At 39.1% G+C, this 19,919-nt stretch overlaps 1 protein-coding gene across 1 annotated transcript in view; it reads right to left on the bottom strand.

Annotated features, from left to right (window-relative positions):
- Nucleotides 1-19,919, bottom strand: part of LRP2 (LDL receptor related protein 2) — a 194,750-nt gene that overhangs the window by 119,493 nt on the left and 55,338 nt on the right. Inside the window, exons 6-15 of the mRNA XM_032401234.1 lie at nucleotides 18,879-18,989; nucleotides 18,435-18,548; nucleotides 17,130-17,246; nucleotides 14,899-15,051; nucleotides 13,507-13,626; nucleotides 7,680-7,808; nucleotides 5,844-6,013; nucleotides 4,619-4,836; nucleotides 3,348-3,554; nucleotides 952-1,154 (exon numbers count right to left, since the gene is read on the bottom strand). Of these exons, the coding sequence (XP_032257125.1) occupies nucleotides 952-1,154; nucleotides 3,348-3,554; nucleotides 4,619-4,836; nucleotides 5,844-6,013; nucleotides 7,680-7,808; nucleotides 13,507-13,626; nucleotides 14,899-15,051; nucleotides 17,130-17,246; nucleotides 18,435-18,548; nucleotides 18,879-18,989 (1,542 nt within the window). The remainder of the gene's footprint in view (nucleotides 1-951; nucleotides 1,155-3,347; nucleotides 3,555-4,618; nucleotides 4,837-5,843; nucleotides 6,014-7,679; nucleotides 7,809-13,506; nucleotides 13,627-14,898; nucleotides 15,052-17,129; nucleotides 17,247-18,434; nucleotides 18,549-18,878; nucleotides 18,990-19,919) is intronic.

Here is a 19,919-nt window from a genome sequence, read left to right as displayed (position 1 = left end):
TTCAGATATAATACGTATTTTCAGCTAAAGTTTATGTTATCCCAGGATGACTACATTGAGATGAATACCCTTCAATGTATCAGTTCTAGCGGTTGGTTTTTTGTTTAAAAAAAAAAAAATCAACCTAATTACTTTATGGTCTTTCTCCATCCTAAAATCAGACCCACCACTCGACGTGGGAGTTTTAAAGTAAAATCTGCCTTTCCCTAAATTACTGTTCACTGATACTAAACTTTCTATGCACACAGTTTATCATATTTCTTTTTTTTCTGATGCACAAGCAAATACAGAAAAGAGCCATATACAGTCGCAATAGTTCTGTCACCTTAAAACCTTGAAACACAAACAAGACTTACTATAAAATAACAGAAGACTAAATGGTTTCTGAATCAAAATATTTCTTTTCTTTGAGAAGTGACCAGCCTATGAGACACCAAACACCAGTGGCCTATGACAGACCCAACACAAACCAAGTAACAGGTGTCACACATACTCAACGGAGAAGAAAAAAAATCGGCTCTGACACTACCTCAAATGAACACTTAGGCATGTTAGTTTCTTCTGCTAGGCCTCAGTTTCCTCAACTTTAATATTAATGGATTGAATACAAGATTTCTCCCAGTAAAATGAGGATATGTATTTTGGTTTGGTTTGGTTCATTTGCTGTCTATCCCCAGCAGTTACTGCAGGTACCAATAAAAATCTGTAAAATACATCTCTAAGTTTCCTGTTGATTTGGCATTTTAACTCTGAAATACATCAATTTTTTCAGAAGCCCCCATGATATACAGAGCCAATTTCAGAGAGTTTTAACTCTCTAGATAACCCATCATATATTTGAAAATGTCACCCAAATCTCATGAGATCACTCATCATTAACTTCCATACCATTGAGAAAACCTTTCTACCAAGACCAGTATTAAGCAGGGTTTCCATTGTTCTGGGGCATACCGTAGGGCTGCCTGAGGGAATGGTAAACAGTCACTCCAAAGGGCTTCAGAGAAGTCTGGTGGTACTGTTGTGGACTGCTCTCTGTGAACTTGTTTGCCTTCATTACAGCCATCTTTGTCCAATCAGTAAAGAATACGTGATCTTCAAACAAGCTTATTCCAAAGGGATGAGGAATGAGTGAGCCTCCTTGGACTACTGTCTTCCTGTTACAAAAGATGTGTATCACAATTTTTTTGTTTACCTTCATTTCGATTAAAGGTGGAATTAGTTCAAGTAAATGCCTAAAAAGCTAAGTAATTTCTTGTTACAAACATAGGATATATAGAAAAATACATTTTAAGATGTGGGTATATTTTGACCTACATTTGATAGAATTCCGGATTTTCATGTGGTCTCTTGGGAAAGACCCTCGAAAATAAAATTCCAGTCCTAGTCCTAGTTTGTTCTAGATTTTTTGAAAAATTACTCGTTTTTTACATGCTTCTGATTCTATTAAGGTTGTGCCACAAAAAAGGGGGGGCCCTACAATGTGAAATATCATTTTGTAATCCACAGGTGAAAGAGTGTAACAAGGGAATGTAAATGTGGTAGCAGATACCTTCAATGGACTTCACACTGTACCATTAACCACTTCTTAGCATCAGGGAGCAGCATAGTGAGCAGAACAGTTCAACCCAGAGCAAACATGCAGACCTATTCCTGATGTCACTCTGGGAAATCAAAGAGTAGTGCTACCACTTCCCCGCCTCTGCTTGATAAACTGTCTGCTCATCATACTTGCAGAGGAGGCACAGGGTGACCAGAGCTGCTTCAGTAGAAGAAAAAGAAGTTAAAGGTGCCAAGCAAGGGAAAGAAAATCAACAGTGTCTGTCATAACTACTTCTGCATAGAAGATAATTCACTTAGGTCACATAAAGAAAGTGAGGTAGAGGATGGTTCGTGAGGGAAAACTCATTTTTTTTTCCTCTTTGCAAAATAGAAAGACCTTAAAGAAAAATCTTTTAACACTGCTGAAAACTAAAAAGCACAACAGGACTCTAAGAAAAGAACTGAAGATACTAAGGCTTGGAAACACACCAAAAACATGGGTTGCGGGGTGGGGGGGTTGAAACCAAAGGTGGCAAGTTAGCGTGCACTTTAAAACACTCAATAATGACATGGTACATTAAGATTAGAGGATGGTTTTTCCTTTTCAGTTAGCAAATTCCAGAACCCTGAATGCCACCTGCTGGCAAAGCAACGGGCAGTGACTTTATGATTTCAGCTGTACTCATGAGCTTTAGTAGCTCTTTGATGTTTCTTCACAGCCAGCAAAGCCCTCAAATATTTCTGAAACTCCATTGATTGTTATGTTTTTATATTTTACTTTAACCTTAGCATAAAAATATCTAGGCTATCTAATAATGTCAAAACACCTATGAAAAAGAAAAAAAAATAGGCAATTTCTCAATTGTTTTTGTATGACTTATTGGGTTGGTTGATATTTTTTCATTAAATTTATTCACATTTTCATTATGGGAACCAGTTTTAATGATGAGAAGTCATAGTATCAATATCCAATCACTTTATTTAACCAAGTAGAGTTTGTTCTAAGAATATGAAATCCAGTGGCAGACTGTGATACCATCCTTACAAAATAGAGATAAAGGAGAAAACAAAACTATAATATTCCTTCCATTGAGAAAACAATACAATAAAATCAAGTAATTTGGAAAAATTAAATTGGCCAGCTTATTTTCTGAATCCACAAAGAGTAGTTTTGACAAATTTAAAAACCGTGTTTTAACCAGTTTTTGAAAATACCAAAAGCAGAGAAACTAGTTAACAATTTAATTTATAGTTAACTCTCATCAGACTAAGAAGATGAAATAAAAAGTATGCCATATTATGTTCAAATATTCTAAGTATCTTTGAAGTATATCAGGTAAAAATACAAGCCAGAATTTCTCTTTGAAATTTGAAATACATAAGGGCAGAGTAAAGTCCAATTAATTCCCACCAGCTAATGTTAAATAAATAATAAAACTTATTTATTCACTGGGGGAAAATTAGTAAGCTAAAAGATAAAGTGATCTTCGGAGACAAACCATAAGGGACCCAGAGAAATAAATGGACTCAGGAGTGAATGAAAATAATGTGCTTCATCTGGGAGTTGGGGAGAAATTGGGGAGGAGAAATCAAAGAATAAATGCTCTAAGTAACATTAAATGAATGCTATCATGGAACACGAGGAAAGTTAACAACAAACCACCCCCCCTCCCCGGCAAAAATGTCACTTCACACAAACGTCAACACAAAGGTCATTCAAGATGTAATTCTGGTCCCTCTGTATCCCTCTCCATAAATTTTATGTACTTTCCCCCAAACTTATGAAGCTATAAAAAAATACTTCTTACCTTTGAATTCCATCGTAAGTTACAGTCTCAATGTAATCAAAACGGCAGTCGACCCAGTAAACACGCTTTGATACTATATCCAGAGTTATCCCAGCAGGCCATCCCAGCTTTGTTTTTACCAAGTCTTTACGGTTGGTGCCATCCATGAAAGCCCTTTCCACCTTAGGTTCCCCAGAAAGGCTCTCCCAATCTGAGAAAAATAAGTAACTACAAAAGACAAATAAAAGATGAAAGTCAGTTATTTTACAAGTTTATCTGGAAAATACTGTTTTTGGTTGCATGTTTGGATCAATGGAAATTTCCTCTAGCTGATTAGAGAGCATGGGAGTATAGAACAATAACAAAAAAAAATCAGAAACTATGGGGGCCAAACAGGAGAGTCAACAACTCCAAATAGCAACTATGAAAATGCACTAATACGGCAGCCTCAAAATTCATATCCATCTTCTTAACTTTCTGCCCTGACTCCTGGCTCTGCCTTTTACTTCTCTTTTTTACACCCAGGAAAACTTACATTTTAAAATAAGCTATCAAATCATTTCCCTCCCTAATTCCCCATTGTAAGACATAGTCTAGAGAACATATCCATTATTTTCAAGGAAAGATAGCAAGATATCATCAAGTAGGAATGAATAATCACCATTCACCAACGTTTCAGTAGCCTGAAGTTCATGCAAGCATTCTAAGAACCAACTTTGAAAATCTAGGAGAAAGCGAAGTCCCCTATAACTGCACTCAAACATGAACATTAGGAAAATTTGAATTTACACCTGGAGACGAGTGAGCATTTGTTTTGATGTGGTGATTCACACTGAACAACTTGTAATGAGGTATTAGCATTGTCATCTCAATCCCAGTTTGTAACAAGTAAGTGCTAAAGGGATAGCCCCAATCTTCTTTCCCCTCTTTAAAATAATTTGCAGCTAAATCATGTTAGAATGATCATCTGGTAATGGTGAATCACAAGGAACATTTAGGTTTAACAATATTATTAGGTTAAGTCAGAACACAGAGTCCCGTCTCTCTGCCAGGCAAATGTGGCAAACACTAAAAATAAAATTCATACCCCAAAAAATCACATATTCTTAGTACACCAGTGGTATACTCATTTAAAGCTTATATGAATGGAGATATAAAATAAACATGGGTTCTAGAGTACAGACCCTATAAGAAATCAGAACTAACCTTTAATTAATCCAGGGGATCTTTTACCTATAGGGAGAGATAAAGCTTCAAAAATACCAAAATCAGTATGTTTTCACATCACTTACCCAACAGTTGGGTCCACAGCAATTCCTCTAGGATGCCCCAAGTTTCCAGTTATAAGGATAATCCGATGGCTTCCATCCAAATTTACCATATCTATGCGGTTGACCTTGGCCTCTACCAAATAAAGTTTATTATTAATCCAGTCCACAGCTAGATTCTCTGGATCATCAAGAGAAACAACTTCTTGGATGTTTAAGCCATCAATGTCAACTGAAAAAACCTGAAAGAACACCCAAAATTACACTTCTTAAAACTGTGGGCACTGTTTTTCGTATATTCATTCAGTATATCTATGTTGTACCAATCAGTCATTTAGACTTAAAAAAAAAAAACTCACTGATACTTGTTAAAATATTTTATATCCTGGGCTACTGGGGAGAAAAAAAGTTTCTTTAAAAGTATATGTAAGGCAAATATAAAAAGTTGGATTTTTTTTTTTTTAATCCTGCATTTCTAATTCTTGGTAGCTATTGAAAGTTTAAGGAATGTGGATTTTTTTGTGGAGGTGGTGGTGATGGTTTGTTTTGATTTTTAGCTGTAATCGAGTCAGAATTGTTAATAATCCAAATTTGCAATTTTTAGAAATTTTATGCAAGTTACCACTTATTTGAATTAAAATTTTATTAATAGTACAAGGAAATGTAAGAGGAAGAAATAAAATGTCATAACTCTTTAGAGGTCTCTAAAATTTATGTTTTAAAAATCTCTGTTGCCATCACTCAAAGTTGCAATTAAATCTATCACACTTTCCAAGTAAGACAGCATAATGAAATTTTGGCTGTTAAACAAAATGCTGTCAATATTTGTTACCCAATCTTCAATTACAGTTCCATTTAGAAGATGCAGGTAAAATCTGATTTTTATCATCCAAGGAAGCAGAATCCTTTTTACATTTTAAATGATCAAGTTTCAAAAATTACTACCAAATATCTATCCAGTTTTGAAAGAATGTCTACTATTTCTTTTAATTAGGCTTTTGGACTCCATTTCGAATAAAATTAAAAGTTGCTCAAGGCTAATCCATATAATAGACTGCTTTGTTTAATAGGTCACATGTAATAGTATAGCATGGAAAAGGTGCTGATTAACATAAAATATCTCAAGGGCCTTTTTTGTTAGAAAACAAAAGAACTTTCCCTTCCACTCCCCCAAAAATGAAAAGCTATCAACACTTTGTGTTTGGAGTTCTATCAGCTCCCAAGCTATACTCCTGAAATTTCTATTTACCTTATCTTGCACAGTGTCAGTCCAAAAGACTCTGTGTAGGTGATAGTGAAAATCCACACCCACAGCCATTCCGTGATTCTGAGACTGTACCAACATCGCAAAGGTCCTTCCATGAATATCACCAATCAGCAAATCCCGACCATTGGAGAAGATAATGGAGGCTTGCTCAGCTAAATGTGAAGAAGGAAGGCATTATCACTCCTTCAAGTGAACAAACCTACGCATCTCACCCTTTCAGGCAAACTTACAACTGATATGCTTCCTGCCTTTTCAAATACTTCTTCTATGTTACCTTATTTGATTTTAAAATAAACTTCTGAGGCAGGCATATAGGTGTCATTATATCCAGTTTACAGATAAGCAAACTGAGGCACAAAAATGCTTGATGAAGTGTCCAAAATTACAGTAAGTCTGGAGCAGAGTCTACCAAGAACTCGAGTGTTCAGACTGCTAGTTCCATGCACTTTCAGTGACACAGAGGGGACTACTTCAGGTATTTTCAAGAATCCTCTATGATACTGGCATCTAACCCAGCAACTTCAGATTGTGTAAAGCACAGAACATATTTTATGGATTACTGGGAAATCACTCTGTGAAAAACATGCCAATGATGGATCCAAATCTGCTTTACCTACATACTCACAAGCATGCAAAATGACAAATGAATATCAAGGTTTTCACTGCAGTCTTGTTTGTAATAGCAAAGGAAAAAAAAAAAAAGATATAAAAGCCCATCAGTAGGGGACTAGTTAATAATGTACATCAAAAAAATGGAATATTATGCCACTAGAAAAAAAAAAAAGAATGAGGAAGAAGTCTCTGTGTTGATACACTGCATGTATAGTTTACTACCATAATCCATAAAAATAGAATTAGATACCTGTATTTGTACATTCTTATTTATGTATTTGACAGTCTCTAGAATTAAAATAAACAATGACCAATTATGGGAGAAGGGAAGTGGAGACTGGTCAGAGAGGAACAGAGATGTGGAGAAAGACATTTTTATAATTTAGAACTTCTGAACATATGAATTTATTATCCTTTCAAAGTAAATACATTTTAATTGTTAAAAATCAGCTGTACCAAAAAGTTAGTATACAGCAAATCAGGTATTTCTACACAAAAATAACCTGGAAATGGGCCATTTATCATTTCTATGAGTAGATGTATTTCAGAAGGCCACCAAAGGAACTTCAAGATCATGTGTGAAAAAAACAATTGGAAAAAAGGAACAAAGATCTTCTTATCCAGAAATGCATGGTGACAAAATGGCTGGGGGGGGGGGGTAGGTATCATTTTTTAACAGATTTTCCCCATGACTTTTCAGTACTACAGTACTTAGATTAATTCCAACAAAACACCCCGAATGAGTGCATTCCCCAAAATTCCAATCCAAATTTCAGAGGTCCATCTTCAATCACCCCTAAATTTTTCATAAACAATGCCAAAATTATTTCTATAGATACTTGTCACCCATGTTTGTGGTAAATTAATTAAAATTTAAATGTCCAAGTAATCCAAAATAGGCAAAAAGTGTATTCCACAATCAAATGTGGTAGCCGACACAAAAGCTCTGACACAAAGTGTACAAGCAACCAATTAAAAAAACAAAAAACAGTGACTAATGGTCATGACTAATCCGTAAATTGGTCCTAATACTCAAAATACAAAATTAATGTGGACCCATTCTTCTGGCAGCAAGACCCACTCCTAATCTGTGATGATAAAACCCTGCTATCCACATAAACGCTGGTACTTCTTTTGTCATCTGCTATGGAAGGAGGATATTCGTCGTAAGTTTCCTGTTCAGAGAAGTGTCCTTAACTTACTTACAGGAAGCATTAGCTTTGCAATGCCGGTGATGCTCCAAGACATACCCTTCCGCACAGTGGCACTGGTGATGGCCGACTCGGTCTTCACACATCTGGTCACAAACTCCCCATATCTGGCAATCATTAAAATCTGCCACATGGGAAATAAACATTTGTAATCTTGTTTATCAGCATTTTTTGAGCACACTCTGACAAAAATCTTGGGCCGGCTATACAAGAATATGGTGAGGCCCATATCTAAATAAGCACCCTCTGGAGGTAGCACAGATTCTAGGCATACAATAAAAAATAGGAATTCAGAACAGGCGTCTTCATACTACAGAAAATCCAAAAGCATTTAAACAGTTTTTTTTTTTTTTTAATCTACACAAAGGATACTTTTACAGAAGATGCACAGCACTGCTTAGATTCACTGCCCCGTGGTATTGCGTTTAATTTACTAATGTTGGTTTACCATCTGAATTTTGGTGTAAATTCTTCCCTTCAAAACTGTGCTTTCCAGTATAGTAGGCACTAGCCCACTATGGCTTCTTAAATTTATTTAGATTAATTAAAATGAAATAAAATTAGTAATTCAGCTTCTTAGTCCTGCCACATTTCAAGTGATTAATAGCTACATGGGCTCAGTGGTTACCATACTGGAAATGTAGATATAGCACATTTCCACCACTGCAGAAAGTTCTACTGGACAGTGCTATAGCAGAATAAAGTAAGACCTGCCTTATAACCATCCCCTCAAAAAGACACAAAACTGTAACTTGAATAAAGTATTTGGGAAGATCCATTTACCCAGCTGCCTTTCCTCTGATGTCAAAAATTATAACCAAAATTAAATTTAAATTAGTCTTAAGACATGAAAAATATCTTCTCCTTATTCATTAACTTAGTATTCATTCATTTAATAAGTGTTCATCACATGACAGAGCTTTTTATTGTCACCATAGTCCTAGTTCTACTGTGTAAAAAGAGATTCAATGAAATTGACATATAAACAATACAACACAGGAGGAAGGGAGTGGGTGGAACAACACAAGATATAAAGGGTCTTTCTCAAAGACCGTACAGTTTAAGGGGCACAAAAATTGTCCTATCTTGGTAGATTGGTGCCAAATATTTCATTGACCCTCCAAGTTCACATCCACACTTCACCCTCCTTCACCCTGTGCGCTGCTTCCCTGGGAGGAAAACCATCACAGCCCATACCAACAGGTTCTCAGTAAATTATAATTTCTGAAAGCATTGGACCCTCAGGTCTAGAATTCTCCACATTACTTGGATCTGATTACACTTGCAGCAAATATCAGAGCTGGGACTCGGGTTCTACCATAACATCGCACAACTCCCCAGTTACAAAGCTCGAGAACCTCCTGGGATCAAGCTAATGTTTCCAATTTTCCCTCAAGACCAAATATAACAACATGGGCCTGCAGATCTTTCTTTCCAAGAACTGTGACTAACCAAAGGAAAAAATTAATCCAATTTGGACATGACAAGGTGAAAGGCATGTGGGTATGAATAAAAGGCCCTTCATGATTTATCTCTTCTGTGTCCTTGCCTCAGCCCTGAGACAGTACCACCTGAGGCTTCGCCTCAGTAGAAATGAAAAGTACAGGATATTCGCCCTCAAATTCCCAGAATGTCATGACCTCATTTTGAATGCAAGACCGATGAAAATACGCGTAAGGGTCTGGAGTCATCCCGGGAGCAGGAGTTCTGATGTCAAACAGAAGAAAACCAAAGGTGAAGAAGTCATAACTAGGAATTCGTGGGTGTGAATGCCCTTCCTATCACCTGGGCTACAAACACTTTAACGTTTGAGTGAGTGTATAAAATCAATGTCACTTTTAATGACTGAATAAGATTATAGTCTCCATGACGGAGGAAAATGAAGGCTAATTAATATCCATCATTAACCAAAGTGAAAACCAGAAAAATGAAAGTAGACTTGAGGCTTTTCATGAGAATAGGAAAGTAGTGGAAACTATATAAATCCCTAAAACACTACTTTATAATACCACCTCCCACCACATTACCTTTATCTATTTTTCTTGCCTTTTCATTCTTTGTTGCCTCGTACCAACAGATCCTGCTTTGAAAATAGTTCAAAAACTCCTTTTTAGCTTAGACCCCCTTGGACACCCTCTGATCCCTCTGGCTGCCTGAAATCCCACCATGCTGAATGACCTCCCTGCCCTAACTCTGCACCACGATGTCATTCTGTCGCCAAACAGCATGTCCCGTCAATCAGAAACAATAACCCTGGGTAAACTGCTTCAACACGCCTCAGAGGCTCCAGAGCCAGGTCAAGACTACCAGAGGCAGATGAATGGTGGAAGGACACAAGATTTCGTGTCGGGATTACTCAATTTTATTCTTGATTACCACCGAGGCATTCACTGGGGAGCCATGTCTAAGATGATAAATGTTGCATAGGTTTCCAACACCTGAAGCCATGCAGAGTATTACAGCCGTACAAAGAGTATTTGTTGAATTGAAATGCTTGAAAGAACAAACAAAAACAATTTCCCTAAAAGCTCAGCTGAAACAAGTGTAACCGGTTTTATAATGTCACGTATTAAAATTAACGAGTTCTCTTTATAAAGAACAAAGTATCTTCTGTGAAATAAATTTTAACAGATCTTCAAAACTCAGGGGCAAAGAACACATCCTTGAAAAACAGGGAAGATCACAGAAAAGATCTCTATAGGTGGCAGGGGGCCTAACACAAAAGCCCTCCACTGCAGACTTTGAGCTCATCTCCAAATGAAGTTATCTGTACTAACGTCCCAGGCACATACTGCAGGGATTAAAAATGTTCATCATGGAATTTAAAACTAGTGACGCAGTTATCAGCCCACACCACTTCTAGTGTGAATTGGGTGTGTTCTATAAATCCTGAAATTATCTTGTGCCACAGGATAATACTGGAATTTTCTATATTACATTTATTAATAGGCTTAATGTAAAAAACCTTATAATGACAGCTTTTCATTTATTTCAGACTGCAAAACAAAGTGGCCCAGACCTCTGACATACAAGTAGCCTTAGACACTTGGAAATATAACCCAAAGTTCATCACAGACTTAGATATTGGGGGAAAAAAGTGTTGGAAAATGTGCTATCTAGATGCTAGAGTGCCCAAAAAAAAGGGGGGGGGGAGCCTAAGAACAGTTTGTCAGGCATCACAAGACTAAACTAGGGATTCTGAAAGAGCAATCATTTTTACTGAAAAGACTTCACGGCCTATCAAGTTCCAAATGCAAGGCAGCCCAGCCCCATCTCCTCTTTGGGGGTTGAGAGAGGAAAAAAAGAGAAGCTGATGAAATACTGAGAATGTGGCTTCTGGTATTTCTATTGGAATTCCTTTTCTACTAAGAGAAAAGAGAAATGCCTAGAGAACTAAAAGACTGGAAATCGAATTGGCAGCTGGGTGGCAATAAGGGGGGGGCGGGGGGGAATGGTGGAGGAGCCTGACATTTGCCAAAGACAAAGGAGCAGGCTCACACCCACGGATGAGCACCACTCTGAAGAAAAGGGCACGCTGCCTTCGCAGCACTGCCAGGGGTTCCAAAGTCGGAAAACCACCTAACAATTGAGGATGTTCATGTGAAAAGTATTTTAAAATCACTTGAATGCATCCCCAATGTGATGATGGTGATGATAACGATAACGTTGGTAATAATAAAACACAAAAAGTGTCCTGATTTCATTTAATGCCTGTTGCAGATCACACTCTTTTATTTAGAGAAGGTTTCAAATGATTAGAAATTTGGGGGCTTAAGTAATTCAGAATTGTCTCTGAGGTTTCAGAATCTCTTGGGGTGACTTGCATAAAGCACAGGCCGTGTCTCATAGTCATGTCTTGTCGTGTGACACGTCTTCTATCCAACAAGCAACTATACTGTTACTTAAGAGGAGCAATCAGATAGTGGGCAAACTTTGGGGCATGGTCCCGATACCAGAAACCTAAAATTACCTCCTAAAATTACCAAGGACAACTTCACTTGGATTGCTTTACTAGATCTAAAAATCTTGTTTTTCTTGACATATGACACATAAATGAGCCCCATTATTATGGTTCTCAATAACACCGAGGAATAGATTTTCTCAAAAGTTCCAAATTTGTAAACCAAATTTGTGGCATTAAATTTAAGATCAACCATGTTTGATAATCAAGTTGGAAGCCGTGAGCTGAGACTAAAGACTGAATAACATTTATCCAAATTTAATACTGTTGACCAAATTATATTAATATTTTGGAAATTACTTCAGAAGAAGCACTTTTGTAAAAAGTATTATGTATGCCATGTCTGTTTTTTTTCAGAAAGCCCTGAAGAATCCCATATTTCTAAGGAATATCAAAAGAACACAAATATCCTGGGAAAAATCTGAATCATCTATATTTTGGAGATCTAGATGATTACCAAACTTAATTTTTTTTAAAGGATTTATTTATCTATCTATCTATCTTAGGGAGCATGGGGGGGGGGGGGCGGGGGAGAGAGAGGGAGAGAAAATCTCAGTCAGACTCCGCACTGAGCGCAGAGCCCCGATGCTCAGGCTTGATCCCATGACCCCAAGACCTGAGTTGAAACCAAGAGTCCACCACTTAACCAACTATACCACCCAGGCACCCCTACCAAATTTAATTTTAATGAATCATTACAGTTGCCTTCCAGATGCCTTTTTGCCAACACCAGTAAAAACAAAGTTGTTGTTTTGTTTTGTTTTGTTTTTTAAAACCCCTTTGGACACTTTCTGCTAATAGGTTTATTGTTTATGTATCAAAAATCAGAAAGAAGGAAGGGCACCTGGGTAGCTCAGTCAGTCAAAAGTCTGACTCTTGATTTCAGCTCAGGTCATGATCTCAGGGTCGTGAGATCAAGCCCCACGTCCAGTTCGCACTGGGCATGGAGCCTGCTTAAGATTCTCTCTCTCCCTCTTCCTCTGCCCCTCCCCCCACCTCTTAAAAAAATCAGAAAGAAGGAAAAAGAAAGAGCATTAAAAATTCATTTTTCAAATCCTAAAAAACTGAAAATTGATACTTGGCCATAGTAGTCTCCCATCATAAGATCCCATCCTAATCACAGAAGGATGCAAAGCCAGCTCACATCAGAATCAAAAATTTCCTAATGGGAGAAATCATTCTTATAATTCAGGTAAGTGAGATGTGAGAAATATTTGGTGAACCAGCATCTAGTTCAATGCCAGCCAAATGAAGGAAAATGATAGTGTTTGTCCTTGAACAAAGCTTCAAGAAGCTTCAAGTAGAGGTGAAAATAAATGGAATTAACAACCAGCCTGACATGGGCACTGACTGGCCACTGTGGTCAGCGGGGCAGTGAGCTGATGATCCTCTGCTGTTCGGTGACCACTCTTTAGTTGCTGGATCCTGAAGAGGTTTGAGATCCTTGAGAAGAGGCCGGGGGGGTCAGGGTAGGGTAGTTGATGGGTTCAGACAGCGGTTATTTACCAACCACATGGATGTATTCCAGTATTGAACAACCAGTATGGCCACACCAACCCTGCTTCCGAATACTTGAGAAGAAAACACAAAAGACTTCGTCCTTCATCTGGGTGGAGATAGGTATCCATGGAGCTAGTCAACTCACTCAAAAGAACTACTCTTTTGCCTTGTGCACCTCACAAAAGTTACTCTGAGTTAAAACTTCGTATTGCCCAGGTTTTCTATGGCAACTGTGTTACTCTTTGTTATAAAGACTGCCACTCCCATCCACAAGCACAAACACCTTGATGTTGGAGATCACAGAAGCCATGAGTGCTGCAGCACTGTGACAAAACACTAGACACTCCCACTTGTCACTTACCGACACAGTTGCGGGTATTATTTTGGTCAACGATAAAACCTGGGGGACAGTAACACATCCCTCCATTTGGTGACATGTGGCATTGGTACTCACAGCTCAGTAGAGAACACAAATTCACATCTAAACAGAGAAAAACACTTTGTTAAGTGAATGGTGACCTCTGGACAAGACTGATGTACCTATAACAGAAGAGCGTCTTTTATCAAACCTAAAAGCTAAGTAAGCATGTAGTAGAGGCACAGAAATTATTAGCCTTCAAGCCTTACTGCTTTATTATGCAAGAAAAGCTCAACTCGTATTTTTAATAACTCCTTTTAAAATTATAACTGTGCAAGTATAAGTCATCTTAAGTGCTGTTTACAGAAAAATCGGGTCATAAGTCTATCTTTTTGTCTACATAATAGAGAAAGTCAAGAATTCTCAAGTGACTGGAATGAGAATAACATTAGGGGTGCCTGGGTGGCTCAGTCGGTTGAGCATCTGCCTTCGGCGACTCGGGTCATGGTCCCAGGGTCCTGGGATCGAGTTCCGCATCGGGCTCCCTGCTCTGCCGGAAGCCGGCTTCTCCCTCTCCTTCTGCCTGCCACTCTGCCTATCTGTGCTCTCTCTCTATCTCTCTGTCAAATAAATAAATAAAATCTTTAAAAAAAAATGTTAACCATGGCAACTTCTAAACAACTACTAGATAATTTATAGAGCACACTACTGATGAAGTCAAGGTCATAAATTGTATTCCCTTACAGGACAGTCAATTGTCCACATAGTTGAGAGAGTAATGGTGGAGGGATATTCTACAGTCACAGAAAAAGAAAAAAGAAAAACTAATTCAAGGTACACGTCCCAGAAACCAGAAGCTTCTTTTTTGAGTATAGCCAGGTTTTTTCTTAAGTATAAGCCAGGAAATAAAATTTCCGGAACATCTTTAAAATCATGAAAATTGCCATTAAAACCATTCTGCCTGGGGGAAGGAAAAAAACACCACAAATATTTTGTAGCTCCTCCCATCAAGAGATGGAGTCTGTTTCATCAATCCATTGAATCTGGACTTGGCCAAATGATTTGCTTTGGCCAATAACACATTTAGCAAACCTGACCTAAGAAGAGATTTAAAAGAGCTTGCACACTAGGGTTCACCTTTTCTACTATCATGTGGAAAAATACTAGCCTGAGCTTTTATTGCAACAGCCTCAACACCTGAGTGAGCTGGTCTAGGCCGCAAGAACTTCCTAGCCAACCCACAGCACTATGAGAAATAATAAATATTTGTTTGTGTAAGCCAGTACGCCTTGGGATAGTTGTGCAAACACTGATATTCTCTGTATTTGGGAATCTATTATAGAAAAACAGAAACATCTTTATTTGAAAGCTACCCAGATAAATTTCCATACTCACCACAATATCGCCCTTTGGTGCTATTGTTTTCGTCTTCTCCTCCTGGACAATCTAAAGTCCCATCACAAACATTTACAATTGGGATGCATTTTCCAGACTCTGGACAAGCCCATTCTCCTGGGTAGCATTCACGAACATGGTGACTACTGCTTTCTGCAGGGGAGGAGTAAAAGAATCATAGGCCACATGAGAGGTGGAGCCAGGTGGAGTCTTTTAAAATCAATGGATAAGAGGGAATACAGATCAGGTGGACAAGAGAAGTCTACAAATGACCTAAACTGATAATTTTTTAAATTTAATTTAATTTTATTATTTTATGTTAGTCACCAAAAGTACATCATTAGTTTTTGATGTAGTGTTCTATGATTCATTGTTTGCATATAACACCCAGTGCTCCATGCAATACGTGCCCTCCTTAATACCCATATCACCAGGCTAGCCCACCCCCCTACCCCCCTCCCCTCTAAAACCCTCAGATTGTTTCTCAGAGTCCATGGTTCGTCTCCCCCTCCAATTTCCCCCCCTTCATTTTTCCCTTCCTTCTTCTAATGTCCTCCATGCTATTCCTTATGTTCCACAAATAAGTGAAACCATATGATAACTGACTTTCTCTGGTTGACTTATTTCACTTAGCATAATCTCCTCCAGGCCCATCCATGTTGATGTAAAAGTTGGGTATTCATCCTTTATGATGGCTGAGTAATATTTCATTGTATATATGGACCACGTCATCTTTATCCATTCATCTGTTGAAGGGCATCTCGGCTCCTTCCACAGTTTGGCTATTGCGGACATTGCTGCTATGAACATTGGGGTGCATATGGCCCTTCCTTTCCCTACATCTGTGTCTCTGGGGTAAATACCCAGTAGTGCAATTGCTGGGTCATAGGGTAGCTTTATCTTTAATTTTTTGAGGAACCTCCACACTCTTTTCCAAAGTGGCTGTACCAGCTTGTATTCCTACCAACAACTGGTAATGTCTAACACTACTACTGGTCTTTTATTGGGATTCTAAGAAGTGACAAATTAAGTTCCATTCTTTCTAAGGTAGGCAGTTCTCAGCCTGGTTTTAAGAGTAAGAAGAGACATAGGCCTGAATTATCAAACAAACTAGATTAATAACCCCTAGAAGAAAATTCTGTTATTTAAATCATGAATTACAGAACTAGATAATACCAAGAGTCCTGAGTTTTTATTCTGTTTTTGTTTTTGTCTTTTTTTTTGGGGGGGGGGGGGCTATTTGATTTTTTTTTTCCTTTAGTGCAATGTCAACAATGTAAGAAAACCTATGACTGAACTGTAGGGAGAATACTTCTTGGAACACCAAAACCAATGGCTCTTCCCCAAGCATCACTCTTACTATACTTGCTTTACAGTGTGGGTGTTAGGAGCTTCTGAGCTGTTGGGACTACTACTGGTGAGGGAGGTGCTATCACTGGAATTTCCTTCTCAGAGACTCTTGAAACAATTCCCTGGGTAGAAGCCCTTCCTGCAACTACCAATCCCTACTTCTTTCTCACATGTTCCCCAGGTGGCCTCTCTTCTACCACTGGATGTCAGTGACCCATGTGGTTGAAAATCTGAATTTGAAAACAAAAAACTGAACTCTTACCAAGGTGCAAAGTCATTTTTAAAGGTTATAAGGTCAAGGCAAATCACATCGCCCCCTACTTTCCTTCCTTCCCCACCCTACTTCTTCTATACAAATAAACCTAGTTAAAATAAGCAGTCTCCAAAGGAAAAGGTCAGCATGTGTTACAGAAGGGGGGCAGACCGCCCCACCTATTTTACTTTAATGATAAGAGGGAAGAGATTATAATTTATACTGTATTTGAGTTCAGTGTCTTTTTTAAGAAAAGCTAGTAAAGTCACCTCCTCTTCCCCACCAAGTTACTTAACACGCAGCCAATCCTGAGACTTGCTCGTCACACAGATAATTTCTAACAAGGGAAGTAGGAATACAAGTTCTGGAAAACACTTTAAGAAAATGCTTTCCAGGGACGCCTGGGTGGCTCAGTCGGTTAAGCGTCTGCCTTCGGCTCAGGTCATGATCCCAGGGTCCTGGGATCGAGCCCCGCATCGGGCTCCCTGCTCGGCGGGGAGCCTGCTTCTCCCTCTCCCACTCCCCCTGCTTGTGCGCTCTCTCTCTCTCTCTGACAAATGAATAAATAAATACATTTTTAAAAAAGAAAAGAAAATGCTTTTCATTCAGAATCTCTTCTCCTCCTTACCGCATCCGTTTTCATCGCTGTTATCCTTACAGTCGTTCTCTCCATCACAAACCGAATTTTGACTAATGCAGTAGCCGCTGTGGCAAGTGAACTGGTTGCCTCTGCAGGTCTCATAGGCTGGAAGGAAACAACAGCTGCACTCCAAAGACACAAATCACTTGGGAAAAATTAAAGAGTTCACCTCACTGCCTAAACTTCTGTCAAGTATCTTGACCAAAAAAAAAAAAAAAAAAAAATACAGGAAAGAAAATGGGGAAGAGAAGGAAAAAAGGGGAGAAAAGGAAGAAAACATAGCAGCAGCTTTGGGTCAAGGAAATGAAGTCAGGTGACAGTCTATGTTTCTCAAGATCACAAACAAGGCAGTTTGCTGTAGGTTGATGCAGAACAAAGAATGCCGACTGATAAAGGCCTGCAGGCATGGCAGTGTCCAGCATGCCCTTACTTTATCACAAGCACTGAAACTGCTATCCAGGACCAAATGAGTCACCCGTTCCATGTTGTCACATTCTCTTTAATACAGTCACTGAAATAAGCCCAGGGGCCAGCAGGGAAATCAGGCATGGCTCATAAAAAGTTAGGGTGATACCCAAAATACTTAACAAGACATAGGTGCCAACCAATCAAAACGGGTGTGGTAACAAATCGTAACATTCGAGTAAATAAATGACCACAAAAAGGTGCCAACTAATTTTGTGAAATTAGTTAAAACTCTCTCACAGAGACGTCAAACTACATATTCCAATAAAACGAGTCCAGGGTTGGCAACAATGACAGACGGGTTACATTGCAGGCAACGATTTGGGGGGGGGGGAAAAAAGGAGGGTCAGAGTTAAAAAGCGGAGGCAACGAAAGCCATCAGCACCACACTGACTTTCCTATCCCCCCAATTTCAATGTAAGAAATTTCCAAGTAAAGAGGAGAGCTGGGACCACTGCTATTAGGGAACCTCCCCTCCCTTCAAAGTCCTTCTCTCAGTCTCCTATCAAGGTTATCAGACCCATTCCTGAAGGATGGGTAATTTGAGAGCCAAGTGACACAATTCACCCCGTCCCCTTGTAGCCTAAGAGAAAACAAATACACACTGTCCATCAGCAATCCTTCAACTCTACACAGATCCTTGGACGATAAAAGAGGCGAGGTCTAGCTTCACTACTGAAGCTCATGCCATGGGCCCTAAATGATCTTCTGGCTCCATCTGCCATGAGACATAGTGACCCCTTTGTTTGAAAAGAGTGGTACATTCGTCAGAAAATAACTACAACAACACTCCTAGCAACCTGACCCAGCATAAGGAAATCACCGTACTGCAAGAATGTTCATCGCTGCCATCTTCACAATCAGGGTAATGGTCGCAGACGTAAGCATGAGGGAGGCACAGCCCATTGTCACATTGGAACTCGTGGTGTGAACATACCTTAGCTGCGACACAAGGGTAGCAAGGGAAAGCAGAAAGAGAAGTTCAGTTCCACCGTAGCCATTTAATTTCACAGGAAGATTCTGTCTCAAGTTTGAAAAGAGATTTTTATTATGAAGCAGCATGCTGGTAAATGTTTAACAACCAATTCTCTGGGAACAAAAAGGCCCTGACTTGAAGTGTTTGCCAATTTCCATGGTGCAAATACTCCCACCGTGGCTGACTTCAAGCTACCAACATGAATTCACTGAACACAAATTCAGGAAGAGATTGCGTAATCGGCCAGCGTACCTGAGCCTCAGCACACCACCGCACATCCTGTACACATTACTTACTGCAATTGTTTTCATCAGAGAAGTCTCTGCAGTCAACTTTCCCATCACATTTCTGACTGCCGTTATAGCAGCCTCCATTGGCGCAAGTGAGCTGTTCACACGCTGGGTATTCTAAAAGAATGGACATAGCACACAAATCTTAAATCAAGACATTCCTTCTGCAGTCACTGCTTAAGTGACTGCTACATGCTAGACACTAAACGCCGAGCATATACTGACCACGTCTCTTTTGCAAATAACAGACTGGGTGGTATGCTAATGTGGGGAGCATAGCGTTCTAGGAGAATGCATAGTAGGGGGAGTTTGGAGCCCAGGGAAGTCTCCCTGAAGAAGTGACCTATGAGCTCAGAGCTGAAGAATGAGAAGGAATTTAACTTATTTCAAAATGGAACCTTCTTTTACATAATGCAGATAACATCCCAGGAAGCCAGTGTACCACCACACGTGCTGTGAGAAATGAAGCACTGTTTCTTTTGCTAGAGGGCTGTAGAAAGAAAACAGGCTTGTAAGTCAGGAGCGCTGGGACCTGGGGCACCACTCAGTAGCTATTTACTCTTACTCAAACCGCTTATCCTCTGTTACTTCTTTAACCATACATTTGGGTAATTCACTTCACAGGGTAGAGGGATCTCAAAAGACCATGTCTACTAAAGCACTCTGAAAAGCACAATGTTTTCTACAAGCATAAATAACTACTACCACATTATACACATATGCTACCAACCAGATGCTTAACTCTGGTTTTCTAGGTCACAGTGGAAAAATCAGGATGCCCCTTTCAAGTCCCTCCCCTCTGCGTCCCCAGACTTGAAATGCGTATCTTTCATGATCCCAAATGAAGGCTTCATTCTGTTGGTTGTTTATCTGTTTCCCCCACCACACAATGACACCCTCTAAGATCTAGGATCCTGCCTTACCCACTTTAGAGTCCCCAACCCTTAGTGCAGGGACTGGATCATTACTCAGGGTACTCAGGAAATGCTAGATATTGCTATTGACTTATCACAGATGAACTTTTTAGTTAAGAAGCTTTCAAAAATA

The sequence above is a fragment of the Phoca vitulina genome, unplaced genomic scaffold (genome assembly GCF_004348235.1).
Source record: "Phoca vitulina isolate PV1807 unplaced genomic scaffold, GSC_HSeal_1.0 scaffold1, whole genome shotgun sequence".
NCBI lineage: Eukaryota > Metazoa > Chordata > Mammalia > Carnivora > Phocidae > Phoca > Phoca vitulina.
This window is presented reverse-complemented; position numbering and strand designations above follow the sequence as displayed.